Source organism: Dermacentor variabilis, chromosome 3 (genome assembly GCF_050947875.1).
Source record: "Dermacentor variabilis isolate Ectoservices chromosome 3, ASM5094787v1, whole genome shotgun sequence".
Classification (NCBI taxonomy): domain Eukaryota; kingdom Metazoa; phylum Arthropoda; class Arachnida; order Ixodida; family Ixodidae; genus Dermacentor; species Dermacentor variabilis.
In genome coordinates, this window is record NC_134570.1 from 139,664,878 (window position 1) to 139,677,125 (window position 12,248).

The 12,248-nt window shown below is 47.9% G+C and overlaps 1 protein-coding gene across 1 annotated transcript in view; it reads left to right on the forward strand.

Moving 5' to 3' along the window:
* The window catches only part of LOC142576324 (nose resistant to fluoxetine protein 6-like), a 100,843-nt gene that overhangs the window by 33,990 nt on the left and 54,605 nt on the right, over positions 1–12,248 (forward strand). The window contains exon 6 of the mRNA XM_075686406.1: positions 7,067–7,176. Within this exon, the coding sequence (XP_075542521.1) occupies positions 7,067–7,176 (110 nt within the window). The remainder of the gene's footprint in view (positions 1–7,066; positions 7,177–12,248) is intronic.

Consider the following 12,248-nt stretch of genomic DNA (forward strand, 5'->3'; position numbering starts at 1 on the left):
CCAGCAGCTGGCAGCAAGCGCGCTGCGGCTCGTGCTACACGTTGTCGCAGCGCCATTTATCATAGTTTTTAATTCTTTGAATGCGAAATTTATAGTTTAGCAGGCCCCAAGTCACCACCGCAAGTTGGTTTAATTTGGCAAAAATGAGAAGCAGCGTCTAACTGCGGTAGACGCCGCTGATCGGTTACCGAGCTCTGATGACGAAGACGCTGGTGACGTCATCGAGGGTACCGTTGAGGAGCGTGATTCAAATAGAGCACCCATGTGACCCCTGTGATGACGTCATCCACCCCCCCCCCCTTTTTTTTTCGGCGCTACGCTCGGTCTGCGAGAGGGCCGGAGCTTCAACGAAAATTTAGGCGGCGATTGTGGCGCTGCTACAAGCACCGTCGACAAAATAGCTTCAGGCGCTGAATTATACTGCGGCAGCCTTCCGAACCACCTTAAACCTCACAATTATAATGTGGAAATCACGAATATTCATGCTCACTTATTGGCTCACGAGCCCTAGAAGGGTCACGGCAATTGAACGACGCAATCAAAGTGGTCGCACTGGTGGAGCCAAAGTCGCCTTTCCAACGCCACCTGACTGCCATACAGTTAAACCTGCAATTGTTTCCTGGGCACTAAAGCTTCTCTTGCACAAATATCATATTTGGTTAGGAAGCGAGCGAACTTGATAACATTTTAACCGCACACCACTGCTGTTAATTAAACATATACAGAAACCAGTCAAACAATCACAATGCAGAATTTCAAAGCATACTGTGGTTGGCAGAATGGCCAAAGTTAAAGAGGGGTGGCACACGCGAACACTCCTTCTCAATGTCTGGAACGTTGAAACCCTTCATAAGGGCCCACCCTACATTTTCCCTTAAAGGGACAGACAACTGTTCAGAACATGAATCGAGATAACCCCACTGATGGGAAGGTTGCTTATCGTATTGGCTAAAACGAGCGATGCTTTTCTCATTAAACATAGATTTATATTTTAACTCTTCACCAAAAGTCGTGTCAAATGACCTTTGGTGCCCTTGCAATCTGCAGATATGCGTTAGTTTGCAGTGACAAAAAAGTGGCGCTGCATTCGCCTTCTTTTTCGATGAGTTGGCTTGGCTCGTCTATCGACAGAACAACGACGAGGGGGCGAGCGAGGCATGACGTAGGCTTGTACTTGGGGGCAAACGCGGTACAGATAAAAGAAAGGTCTGTATAACAACGCAAGCTTATTGTACCAGCTCTTTATTTTCAAGTGTGGTTGAAAAGGTCAAAATGTAGGTGGTTAACCGCAGTTGTGCTCACTCCTTTGAAAAGCCACCCTAGCAGAACGATGGGGGGCTTTCACAATTTGCGAGCCGGGCTATCTATATCGCTCTCACTCCTCAGCGTTGCTGGAAGAGGGACTCTTACTTTTTTTTATAGGCTGCTCAGATCGAAAAGTTCTGCTTACAAAATATCCACGAGCTCTTGGAAGTAACCGCTGCAGGTGTAAACACTACCGAGGGCGAGCTTTCCGCTGCGCCATAAAAGAACTAGTCTTTCGAATATCGTTTGTCAGTACCTCTAAAGGGCAAATGCGTCGATTTTTCGACCACGTCAAGGTAATGGAATATTTAGGTCACCGAGACCCCCATGTCACGCGTTTGATAGCAGAAATGCTCCGCAAATTCGAAAATAAATTTAGCTAAGCAAATAAGCAGCCGTGCGAACCTCTTCGTGTAACGTCACGAGAGGCGCATCAGCAGTGAAGGCGCGCAAGGCATGCTGGTCTCACCCGCGCACGAAACAGGCGAAGTGCAGACGCTCAGCTGATTCGTGACCGCGCTGGACCTTCAGGCGACCGTGTCAGCTGCACAAGCTCGTCGGATCTGCCAAACAGTGACAGCTTGACAGCTATGTTACTGATGAATTCGGTAGGCACGGATCGCCGTTCGGATTCGGCCCACCACCACGAGAGCCAGACCCCAGGCGCAGCATATCGCGCTGAAACATGAAGACCAACGGCAGCCATAACCACTGATGATATACGTGCTTCTTGCTATTTTAGTTGTTTTACCCCTTCTCAGGGAAGCACTTCGCATACTCTCCGTAAGATGTGGAGCACGGCTTTCCGCATTTGCATCCCGCAAGAACACCGCTGACAGTCCAGAGCACCGACCGGTGCATTTGTTTACATCAGCAGATACAGCGACTTCTCGTCGTTCGCTTGAGATATAATGCTAGCCGCTCATCGGTGGCATCAATTAATGTCTGAGCGTACCAGAACATTCAGCTTTTGTGCATGTAAGCACCGTTGGATCACTTTTAGTCGCGCTGATATGAGCGACCACACACCTTTGAAAACAGCGTACGGGAGCGTTGTTACGCTGCCTACTTATCGTTCTTCGTATTCTCTTCATGCACACAACGTGTTCCGTGAAATAGACATAGGTTAGGACTTTGCGCGTATGATCGTTCATCTAGAGAGCGCATGGTTTTCTCGCGGAAGCGCCGATGCCTGTATTGACACCGTTGGAAGCTGAACGAGGCGATCGTTTACGCTTGTGTATCGAAGGGGCCTCCGCTTGCTGCCCATTCGGGATACGAGGCAAACAGTGCACCTAGGAAGCTAAACAATAGACAGCTTTAGTACTGCGTACGCTGCGTACGCAAGGGCGTTGCGTACGTAAGATCGCTACGTTTGGCAAAGTGCGCATGTGCAGAACGCAGCACGAATGGTATGTGATGCGTACGCGCCCGCTCCGTACGCACGCATCTGATTTTTGCGTGCGTACGTGGGGAACTCTCGTAGTTCTCGTTTGCGCTGTTTGCGCGAAAGGCTCGACCTCCTGTTTGCGCAGTTCGTCGCAAATGACCAAATGCCAATCCCATATAGCGAGCACTCGGTCTTTATTTTTCTCGATATGATTCGCGTGTTGCATCCGTATTAAAAGTAGCCTCTTAAATGCCTAAATATAGTTCGACGTAGCGTGAACGCGCCCACACGTTACGTCACGTTGGTGACGTGAACAGCGCCCATAGTTCGACGCATGGTTCGACGTACTGACGGACGCGGCCAACGCGCTCCGACGTGCCCGTCGCCCGCTTACGTGCGTACGTAGGCATTTCGCAGTATACTAAAAGCTCTAACGTGACACGCGCTCCTACGCTCCGCAAAGCGCTTGCGTGCTGCGTACGTATCGTCATGGCGCAGTACTAAACCTGTCTATATAATGAGTCAGCATAGCAATACGTAAAAATACGCCAATGTGCGTAGTCACACGTAGCCACATTTAACTTGGGGAACTGCCGGCCAGAAAACGGCAACGTACCGATGTTGGTAGCGCGCCGTGTTGCCGCTATATATATATATATATATATATATATATAGTTACTGAGCAACAGAAAGCTGCATCGGGAGTTTTACACGTTTCTCTGCAATTTTCTCTCATCTAATTTGAGAAGCATTTGAGAAGTTGATATGTTGATATGTGATAAGTTGATATGTGATTAGTTGAAGTCGATATGAGAAGTTGATATATATATATATATATATATATATATATATATATATATATATATATATATATCAACTTCTGAAATGCTTCTCAAATTAGATGAGAAGTGTCAATGAGAAAATTGCACAGCAACATGGAAAACTCCCGATGCAGCTTTCTCAATTGCTCAGCGTATCGCGCGAGTCGTGTTGGCGGCCTCTCGGTCGCGACTGCTGGGAATCCCGCCCACGCGTCACCCACGCGGCGGCTCTCGCGCTTTCTCATTTATCGAGGCAGTCGCGTCACACTTCGCTCCGTTTGCAACGGGCAGCACGAGGCAAGTTGTAGGCAATATATCGCGACGTGAAAACACGTATAGAGTGGCGCTCAAATTTTTCATTTAGGCAGTGTCGTAATCGGTGATGAATTTCTTGTCAAGGCGTCACGTCTACGTGAACGTTTTGGACGAAGGCAACTGTTAAGTGAAACCCCACGTGCTACCTAAAGGCATCCAAGCTGCCGGATTCGATACCTTCGCTATACAGGGTGTCCCACATAACTTGAGCCAAGAATTTAAATATTTAAAGGTGCGCCGGAAGCGAATTGAACCGAACGCATACTATTCGAAGTAGCCTATAGTAACTCAGACAATATAATTGTTTTCCTCCTAGCTCACTAATTATTTACGTTTTTTACCCAACTTCTTAATTATTGGCTGAGGACCCCAAGTATGGTAGGTGGATTTGTAGAGCACCTTCACAAAGCACCGATCGAGCTGTTTTCTTTGCGATATACGCCTCACGTTGTCCTTTTTTTCGGGTTGCAAAGAAATCCCGCGAAATATTAAAAAAAAAAAATCCGCGTGACGGAGCGCTTGCGCAGTGGTATCGTGCTGCTCTCAAGCGTGCGTTAGGTGAACAAGGTCAGCTTCCGTCGGATGACGGCGAAAATATTTCTTGTTTTGTTGGGAATTGCACAGAAAAGATACTGGATCACACACTTGGTAAAGACACGTGCCCAGACAGACACAGATCACAACAAGAGTGTTTCAGCCATGAGAAGCAATGGTTCAAGTGAAACTGGCACCATGCGAGCCGACCCAGGCGCATGCATAGTGCATATACAGAGAGCTAAACAACCTTAAAAAAAAAAATAAACTACCCCAAATGCGCATTACACTGCTCGAGCCGCCCCAAATAAAACGTTTAAAAAAATAAGCCATGGCGTTCTACGTGCCAAAACCACTTTCCGATTATGAGGCCCGCCGTACTGGGGGAACTCCGGAAATTTTGACCACCTGGGGTTCTTTAACGTGCACCTAAATCTAAGTACACGGATGTTTTCGCATTTAGCCCCCATCGAAATGCGGCCGCCGTGGCCGGGATTCGATCGCGTGACCTCGTGCTCAGCAGCCCAACACCATAGCCACTGAGCAACCACGGCGGCTTATCCAAACAAAATGTTTGTGTGATGACAGAGGTGAGCCACAAATGAGAAATTCTGTGCTTTACACCGAAGGTGCTGCGAGCGACCTTTAGAAAATTACACATTCTAAGTAATGCACATGCTCTTCCGGAAAAGACGGGTGCAAAAACAAACGGGTGGCTGTGCGATAAATGGGGGCCAAGGCTAATATTCTGTGATACACGCGCAAAATGCGCTCACGCTGCACAACAAACGTCTTGCTAACAATGTTCTTAACGAAAGAAACAGCAAAATTATTTCTGCAGACAAAAGGAAGCATGTTGCGGCTTGTGGTGGCGTTAGGGCAAGGAATCCACCAAGCCCATCGATGAATACGTAAAGTTGAGGGAATGAAGGAAAAAGGGCTTATTTGACTTAGTTGCATGGCTCCAGTTACGGAAGCCCATTTCATACAGGAGCAAGTAAAGCTTTCCGAGATCACATCAGGACACCTCGACCTTACTCCACGAAAAGTCACCGCTTTTGATACCGTCGTCCTCCCCAAGCGACTTCACTGGGGCATCTGAGACCTGTATCGCGGCCAATCACAACTGTCGAATCGGTTGTGGTACCACGCCCATATCGCGTCGTACCGCAGCACTTGCACCTCCGATGCACTCCTGCATTAGCAGCACTCATACCTTAGCAGCATTGTTGGCCGCACTTTACCTTGGGAGCACTCCAACCTTAGCAGCACTGCTACCACCAATGGTATGGAATATGTGACAGGATAACAACCTGGGACTCCAAGGTCGGCACCGTTCTTCGGTAGCATTTGATGTTGGCCCTCTTCATGATTAGTTCAGGCTGTCAGGTAGTGGTGGATGAATATATTGAATAATTGGGCTTTTACGTGCCAAAACCACTTTCTGATTATGAGGCACGCCGTATTGGAGGACACCGGAAATTTTGACCACCTGGGGTTCTTTAACGTGCACCTAAATCTAAGCACACGGGTGTTTTCGCATTTCGCCCCCATCGAAATGCGGCCGCCGTGGCCGGGATTCGATCCCGCGACCTCGTGCTCAGCAGCCCAACACCATAGCCACTGAGCTACCACGGCGGGTTAGTGGTGGATGAGGGTGCCTTTTGTGGACCCGTCAGTAGTCGGTATGAACGCTGCGTTGACTTCTTGGTAGGCGCTGATGGATGAGTGGTGGTTGCTACGCGGCAAACGTCTAATTAACGCCTCTGGCCGTGTTGAGACGCAACAAGCAGTTTACCGCAAAAGTGAGACGACGCTACCCTAGTACACTGTAGCGACGCTTTTAAAAGCGCGGTGGGGTGGACGTAACCAGCGGCACGTGACCGGTGCGGCATCAACGTCTTAACTATGGGGACGAGACGCGTGGACGAAACCCGGTGGATGTATGATAAGCCGCCCAACTTTGAGGTGAAGTGGCCATCGCTACGCCGCCTGACGGATGGTCAGACCCTTACTTGCTCGGCCGCTAAACGGGTCGAGTGGCCGCTCTTAAAGTCCTTAGTCATTTTTTCCTTTCAGTCGGCGCTGGGAGAACTCGAGAGTCTTGCACGCCGCCAACAAATCGCTCAGCTGTCGCTTTTTCGTAAGCTTTACTATCACAGCTTGCTTCATGAAGACTTTGGAACCCCTTCTGTAATTTTTCCTCGACGTGGTCATTCCAGCAAGATAAAGCGCTTCTCATGTCACACACGCCATTTGGCCCAGTCTTTCATCGCTGGAACGATAATCGACGGGAATAATCTGTCACCTGGCCTAGTCACTGTTACTGACCTCCATAAATTTCATGAACTTGAGAACGCCTGCTGCCGCACGTGATCCACATTGCAATTTTTGTTCTATTAATCTTGATGTTTGTATATATTTTAATTTTGTGTCTGCCGCTTGTAATATCTATACTATAAACAGAAATTGTGTGTTGCTTAACTTCTAATCTCTTGTTCATTTTCTTGCGCACGTTTTGTTTGATGGATTGTCTTGCCTGCGAATATGTGTGTATTTATGTATTACCTGGTTTTATGACGGCGCCCATTATGTAGTACTCTCGAAAGGTTTGAAGTATATAAATAAATTTCGCAAGGAATAACAATTTATGAAATATCTATATGAATACATAAATCATGTCTCATGATGTATTTTTCAGGGTGTTATACTCTACATTGGCATTCTTAGTACTTCTGGGAACACTATTTGACATGCTAGAAAGGTTCAAGGAGAACGACCATCCTTTGCTGCGGAAGGACCAGAAGACAGGTGAGACATCCGTTGAAAGTGGCTATAGCTCTTGAATAGTTTGCAGAAATGACCGACTTCTTGTTGATTTCGTGCGCTTATGTATATTCAAAAGCAGCTGCGAATAGTGGTGGGAGAGGGCACGGAAACGTGGCGCCGTGCGTAAAACTAAGCGTCAGCAACTAGACGGACGGTAGCGTTTAACATGAGGTGCAACACAGATTGCGCGTAGTTGAGATGTCTCCAAAAATACACGACGGCGCCGTCATATGAAAAATTGCAGAAAGAAAATATAAGCGCTTGATAAGATATAACGCAAAAAAAAAAACAAGAAAACGTAAAGTCCAAACTACACGTACGCTTGCCGGCGCGCGAAAGCTCCCGTCCGCGCGCCTTGCGTCTGCGGCGCCTTGCGAGGAATGGCGGTTTGGACATGGTTTGAACCTGTCCGCCAGCGTCAGCGTGCGTCCGCTTTGTGAGGCAGCCAGAGCACAGATATTTCTCTGGAGAAGACATACAGCTTTAGAATAGCGCTTGTCGCCTTACGTACGTTAAACGCAAGCACTTTTGCGGGTCGTTTTGGTGTCCGTTCCTAGAATACCTTCATGGTTCCAATTCTGGCCAGCATCAGAGGCAGTCGACGTAGAGAGCTAAGGAGACAGCCGAGACAGCTTCGAGGCCACGTTCCGAACCGCCTGGAAGACTTATGGAAGATGCTTCTGCGACGTGAGGCCACCTCGCAGAAGTTAAGAGGTAAAAGTTAGTAAGAGTTAAGAGTGAAAAGTTAAGAAAAGCACGCATTTTCTTTCTATATTTTATGTCTTTGTGCCTGCGGACCTGTGAAAAACACAATGTGACTTACAGTAAAGGGACACTAAAGGCAAATACTAAGTTGGCTAAGATTGTTTAATTACCATTCCAGGAACCTCACAATGCTTGTTTCGTGCCAAGAAAAGACTTAGTTTACGAGAAAATAGAATGTGAAGGGTCCGAATACCTTGTTCGGAATTCAGATCTCCCGCCACCGAAGCGGGGGAGTGGTGAGGTTGCCTACGTCATCACCACCCTTGTCGGTGAGTAAAACGGCGCCCGACAGACGGCGGTACCGAGCCACGACAGAGCCGTGGATTCACTGCTGCAGCTGTTGTTTAGTCAAGGGGCGTGCGCCGTTCGGTCATCCCGCGACATCACATGGAAGTTGCATTCTTTGCTACTTGCAGTTTGTGCGAATGTCGCGAGCCAGCAAAACCAGCACAGCACTACGCGACAACGAAACTACGTAAACGCGAAAGCGCGGGCGGCGCAGTGTCGAGCGAGAACGAAACTTTTCGACCGCCCGCGTCGTTGTGAAGGGTAACTTCAATGAGTTTTTCTTGTTTCGGAAAATGAAATAGAACTGAGCAAGCAGCACTTTATTTCATCTTATAACACAATACGAGGATGTTTGCTACGACGAGTAGCTGAGTACTAGGAACAGAATTTAACTGAGGAGTGCTTTCGTCATCGGGCAAGTGCTTGAGTTTGCCTCAACTTCTCGATTATTAACCCGTTTCGTACCGCGCCCATTGTACATAGCCCGGTAACGATAGTTTCATACGCCGCTTTCGAGACCTTCCGCGCCGCTTACTGCGCTATCGTATGCGAAGGAGGAGAACTATATTTTTTGTTTTCTAGCCAGTGCACTTTCTTTCCGACCAGGCGGTGATTTTTCAACGCACTTTGATGTTTCGCGATCGTCAAAATAGAAAGCAAAAATGACCGTGCGTTGTCGATTGTTTGAACCGCTCACGGACACACTGCGCCTGGCCGTGAAGGAGGAGAACTACATTTTTGTTTTCTAAGCAGTTAGATTTTTTTCACGCTAGGCGGTAATTTTTAAATGCGATCCGAAGTTCCGCGGGCGTCAAAGTAGAAAGCAAAGATGGCCGCCCCCGGGAGCGGTGAGTGCGCTTCGAAAGGTCGCAGATGTCGCGATTACCGTGAGTCTGCGGCTGATTTTATCGATGGATCGAGCAGCAGCGAGTTTCAGGATGCTGCCTGTTCTTCGGACTTTGACTCTGAGAGCGACGACCAAGCAAACCAGCCCGGAACATCCGCGGCCGCAGCCCGGCACGCCCTAGTGTTTGGCTTGCAGTTAAACTTTTGTAGTGGAATATCTGCTCAATGAAAAATTTTGATTTTTTCGGAGATGTTGCCTATTAGACGATAATACATTTTATACATCTCATAATTTTTTTTCCATATATTTGTTAGTAAATATAAGCGTGTCTTTACAAGCTTTGTTTAATTTTATCTCACAATCTTGATTCCAGCAATTTATGTCTTTTTTGTGACATGCAGCTCGCTAATAAAACTTTTATGTGTGAAAAGTACATTCATTCTACTTTCTGTTTATGTATTACGTAAAATACTTAGTGCAATATTTTCTTCAGAAAAAAGATTTGGTGTAACCTACGAGAAGCACTTATTTCCCCCTTGGTAGGGAAAGAGTTAAGGCTGTTTTCGTGATAATATTGACGCTTTAGAGATTATGGGGAGCACTAGTCTATCATTTTAGCTTGACTTAGTATTTGCTGACCCGCCGTGGTTGCTCAGTGGCTATGGTATTGGGCTGCTGAGCACGAGGTCGCGGGTCGAATCCCGGCCACGGCGGCCGCATTTCGATGGGGGCCAAAGGCGAAAACACCCGCGTACTTAGATTTAGGTGCACGTTAAAGAACCCCAGGTGGTCGAAATTTCCGGAGTCCTCCAATACGGCGTGCCTCATAATCAGAAAGTGGTTTTAGCACGTAAAACCTCATAATTTAATTTAGTATTTGCCTTCTGTGTCCCTTTAAGGGCGTAGGAAGGTCCTTGGTCGTTTCTTTTTTTTTTTTTTTTTGGCGCAGACGATCTTTCTGTCGGCTTTCCAAGCGTCCTGCTCAGCCGCCATCTTATTTGGGCAGGAAAGTAGCCTGCATCGTTATTGACTTTGATGCTGTATTCGCGAAGCTGTCTGCTTTGACGTCTTCGTGACAATTGGAATGAAACTTAAGATGGCCGCTGTCCGCTTAGCCGTGTACTTTGCCGTATACGGCGAGTATTGGAACACAGCCTTAGTTTAACGTACGGGAACGCAAACGCAAGGAAGACGTTAGATGTAAGGGCGCCGTCTGGTACCTCGTGCCAAACGTACCCAAGCCAAAACAATCGATTAGTAGTCTTCCTGTTGCTATGCGGACGCGCATAGAGGAAGGAAAAAAATATAGAAGAGAGCATACCACAACGCGATTGGAGCCAAACCCGGTGACCCAACACGGTATCGCACGTCAGAGTGCGCGGTTGGTTTTAAAGCGAAAGCTTTACTGGCCGCGAACTTGCGACTTCGCCGTGGCGGAGCTCCAAGGAGGCACATGACGTCACAACGCGCTCATCGCCGCAGATATTTCTCTCTCTCTCGCTCCCTAGTCACTACTGGGCATGCCCCACTAGGAGCAGCGAGCCACAGGTGTTCCGCCGCTGCGCAGCGCCGCGCCTTTCCCCCGCCACCGTTTGATATGACGTCACACCACGTTCCTCGTCGTTGCGCTCGCCTCCGCTCTCTTCACCAGCTGCGTCGCATGCCTGATAACATGTCGGAGGATTGGAAAGGAGAGCTCGCGTGCGCCGGAACCACAGTTGAGGTGGCAGTATGGACGGCGACAATTCTGATAAGCAGGAGGAGGCCTGGAATCGACATCGCAACGAGACGCAGAGGCAACGAATCGCCCAGGAAACAGACGAACAGCGCGCCGAACGACTGGCTAAACGCCGCAACATAGCTAGACAACTAGACTAACCTAGACTTGCAATCAAGATTAACCAAGGCTAACCATGCTATGCCTTAGCTTTCGCTACGTATATCTTGGGATAGCCGAGCTAAGACACTGCCAATTTTTAGTGTTCCCGCTCTGTAGGCAAAGCCACGGCAGGGCAGCAGAACAAACATGCGCCGAATAAATACTACTGGTTTAGATACTGGGAGCCAAACGTCTCAGCAAATCTCTTGCTCCGTGAATCTTGAAGCAAGAGGTCAAGTGTTGGGCCACCAGTGTGGCTTCTCGGAGCGTTCGCTTGCTAAGGCTGGCTGCGTGACGTAATACTCCCTCCTATATTTTTCTTCCCTCCATGCTGACGCGTCTCGTTAGGCCTACGGGCGCCGGAATCGCCGAATGATCTCAGGAACTGGACGCGCTATGCGCTCATACCTAACGTTTCAGGTGAGTGTGGAGAAAGCTAAACCTCATTACAATGGTGCCTGGCGGTCAACGCGAGTGAGAAACTAACCATCACGGGAGTTGGCGCTGAAACGGGAGCCATGGGTGACGCCATGTCGGGCAACGCTATTTCTTAGCGTGCGTAAACATTATGCGATGTCTGTGCTGGCGCCGCGCTTCAACCCATACCATCTGTCCTGCCTAATCTACAGATGTGCGAGGCACGTGGGCGCGAGATTTCGCGCGCCGGCAAGCGTACGCGTAGTATGGCCTTAATGGTTTGACGGTTGTCAATATTTGACGGCAGGCTCAATATTATTTTATTCTTTATTCGCCATGCACGGCACATGTTTCTTTTTCATACATAAGTTAGATAAAAGGATTATACTACGTGCACAACTGCATTGACCCACTTAATTTTTGCAGCAAGATATTCAGATATAAATATATGTTGTAAAATAATCTACGTATGTACCTAAAGAAACTATGTAGGTTATACAAAATGGTATCTCGTGGCCCTCCCGTAACGACTGGCTCCTGAGTTTCCATCGGGGTGTGTCCTCGCTTCATGGGCAACACTTCTGTGTTCAAATCTCTTACCCTTGTCACACGCCAAATCTGTCATTTACCAATAATGGCATATGCTCATAATGCTATTCGTTTGCTGTCACACTGTAAGACGTAATGAAATTCATTGAAAATAACATTTCCAAATGAATGTGTGACCGAACTCATTCACATTCGTTTTGGAACCGAACGTGTACCCTCGGTACCAGTAGCCTACCGACCAGCTACGCAAACAGTACATGTTTCTTTTTGTAGTTTAACAAGAAGTAACAATTGTTCTGTCAATTTGAT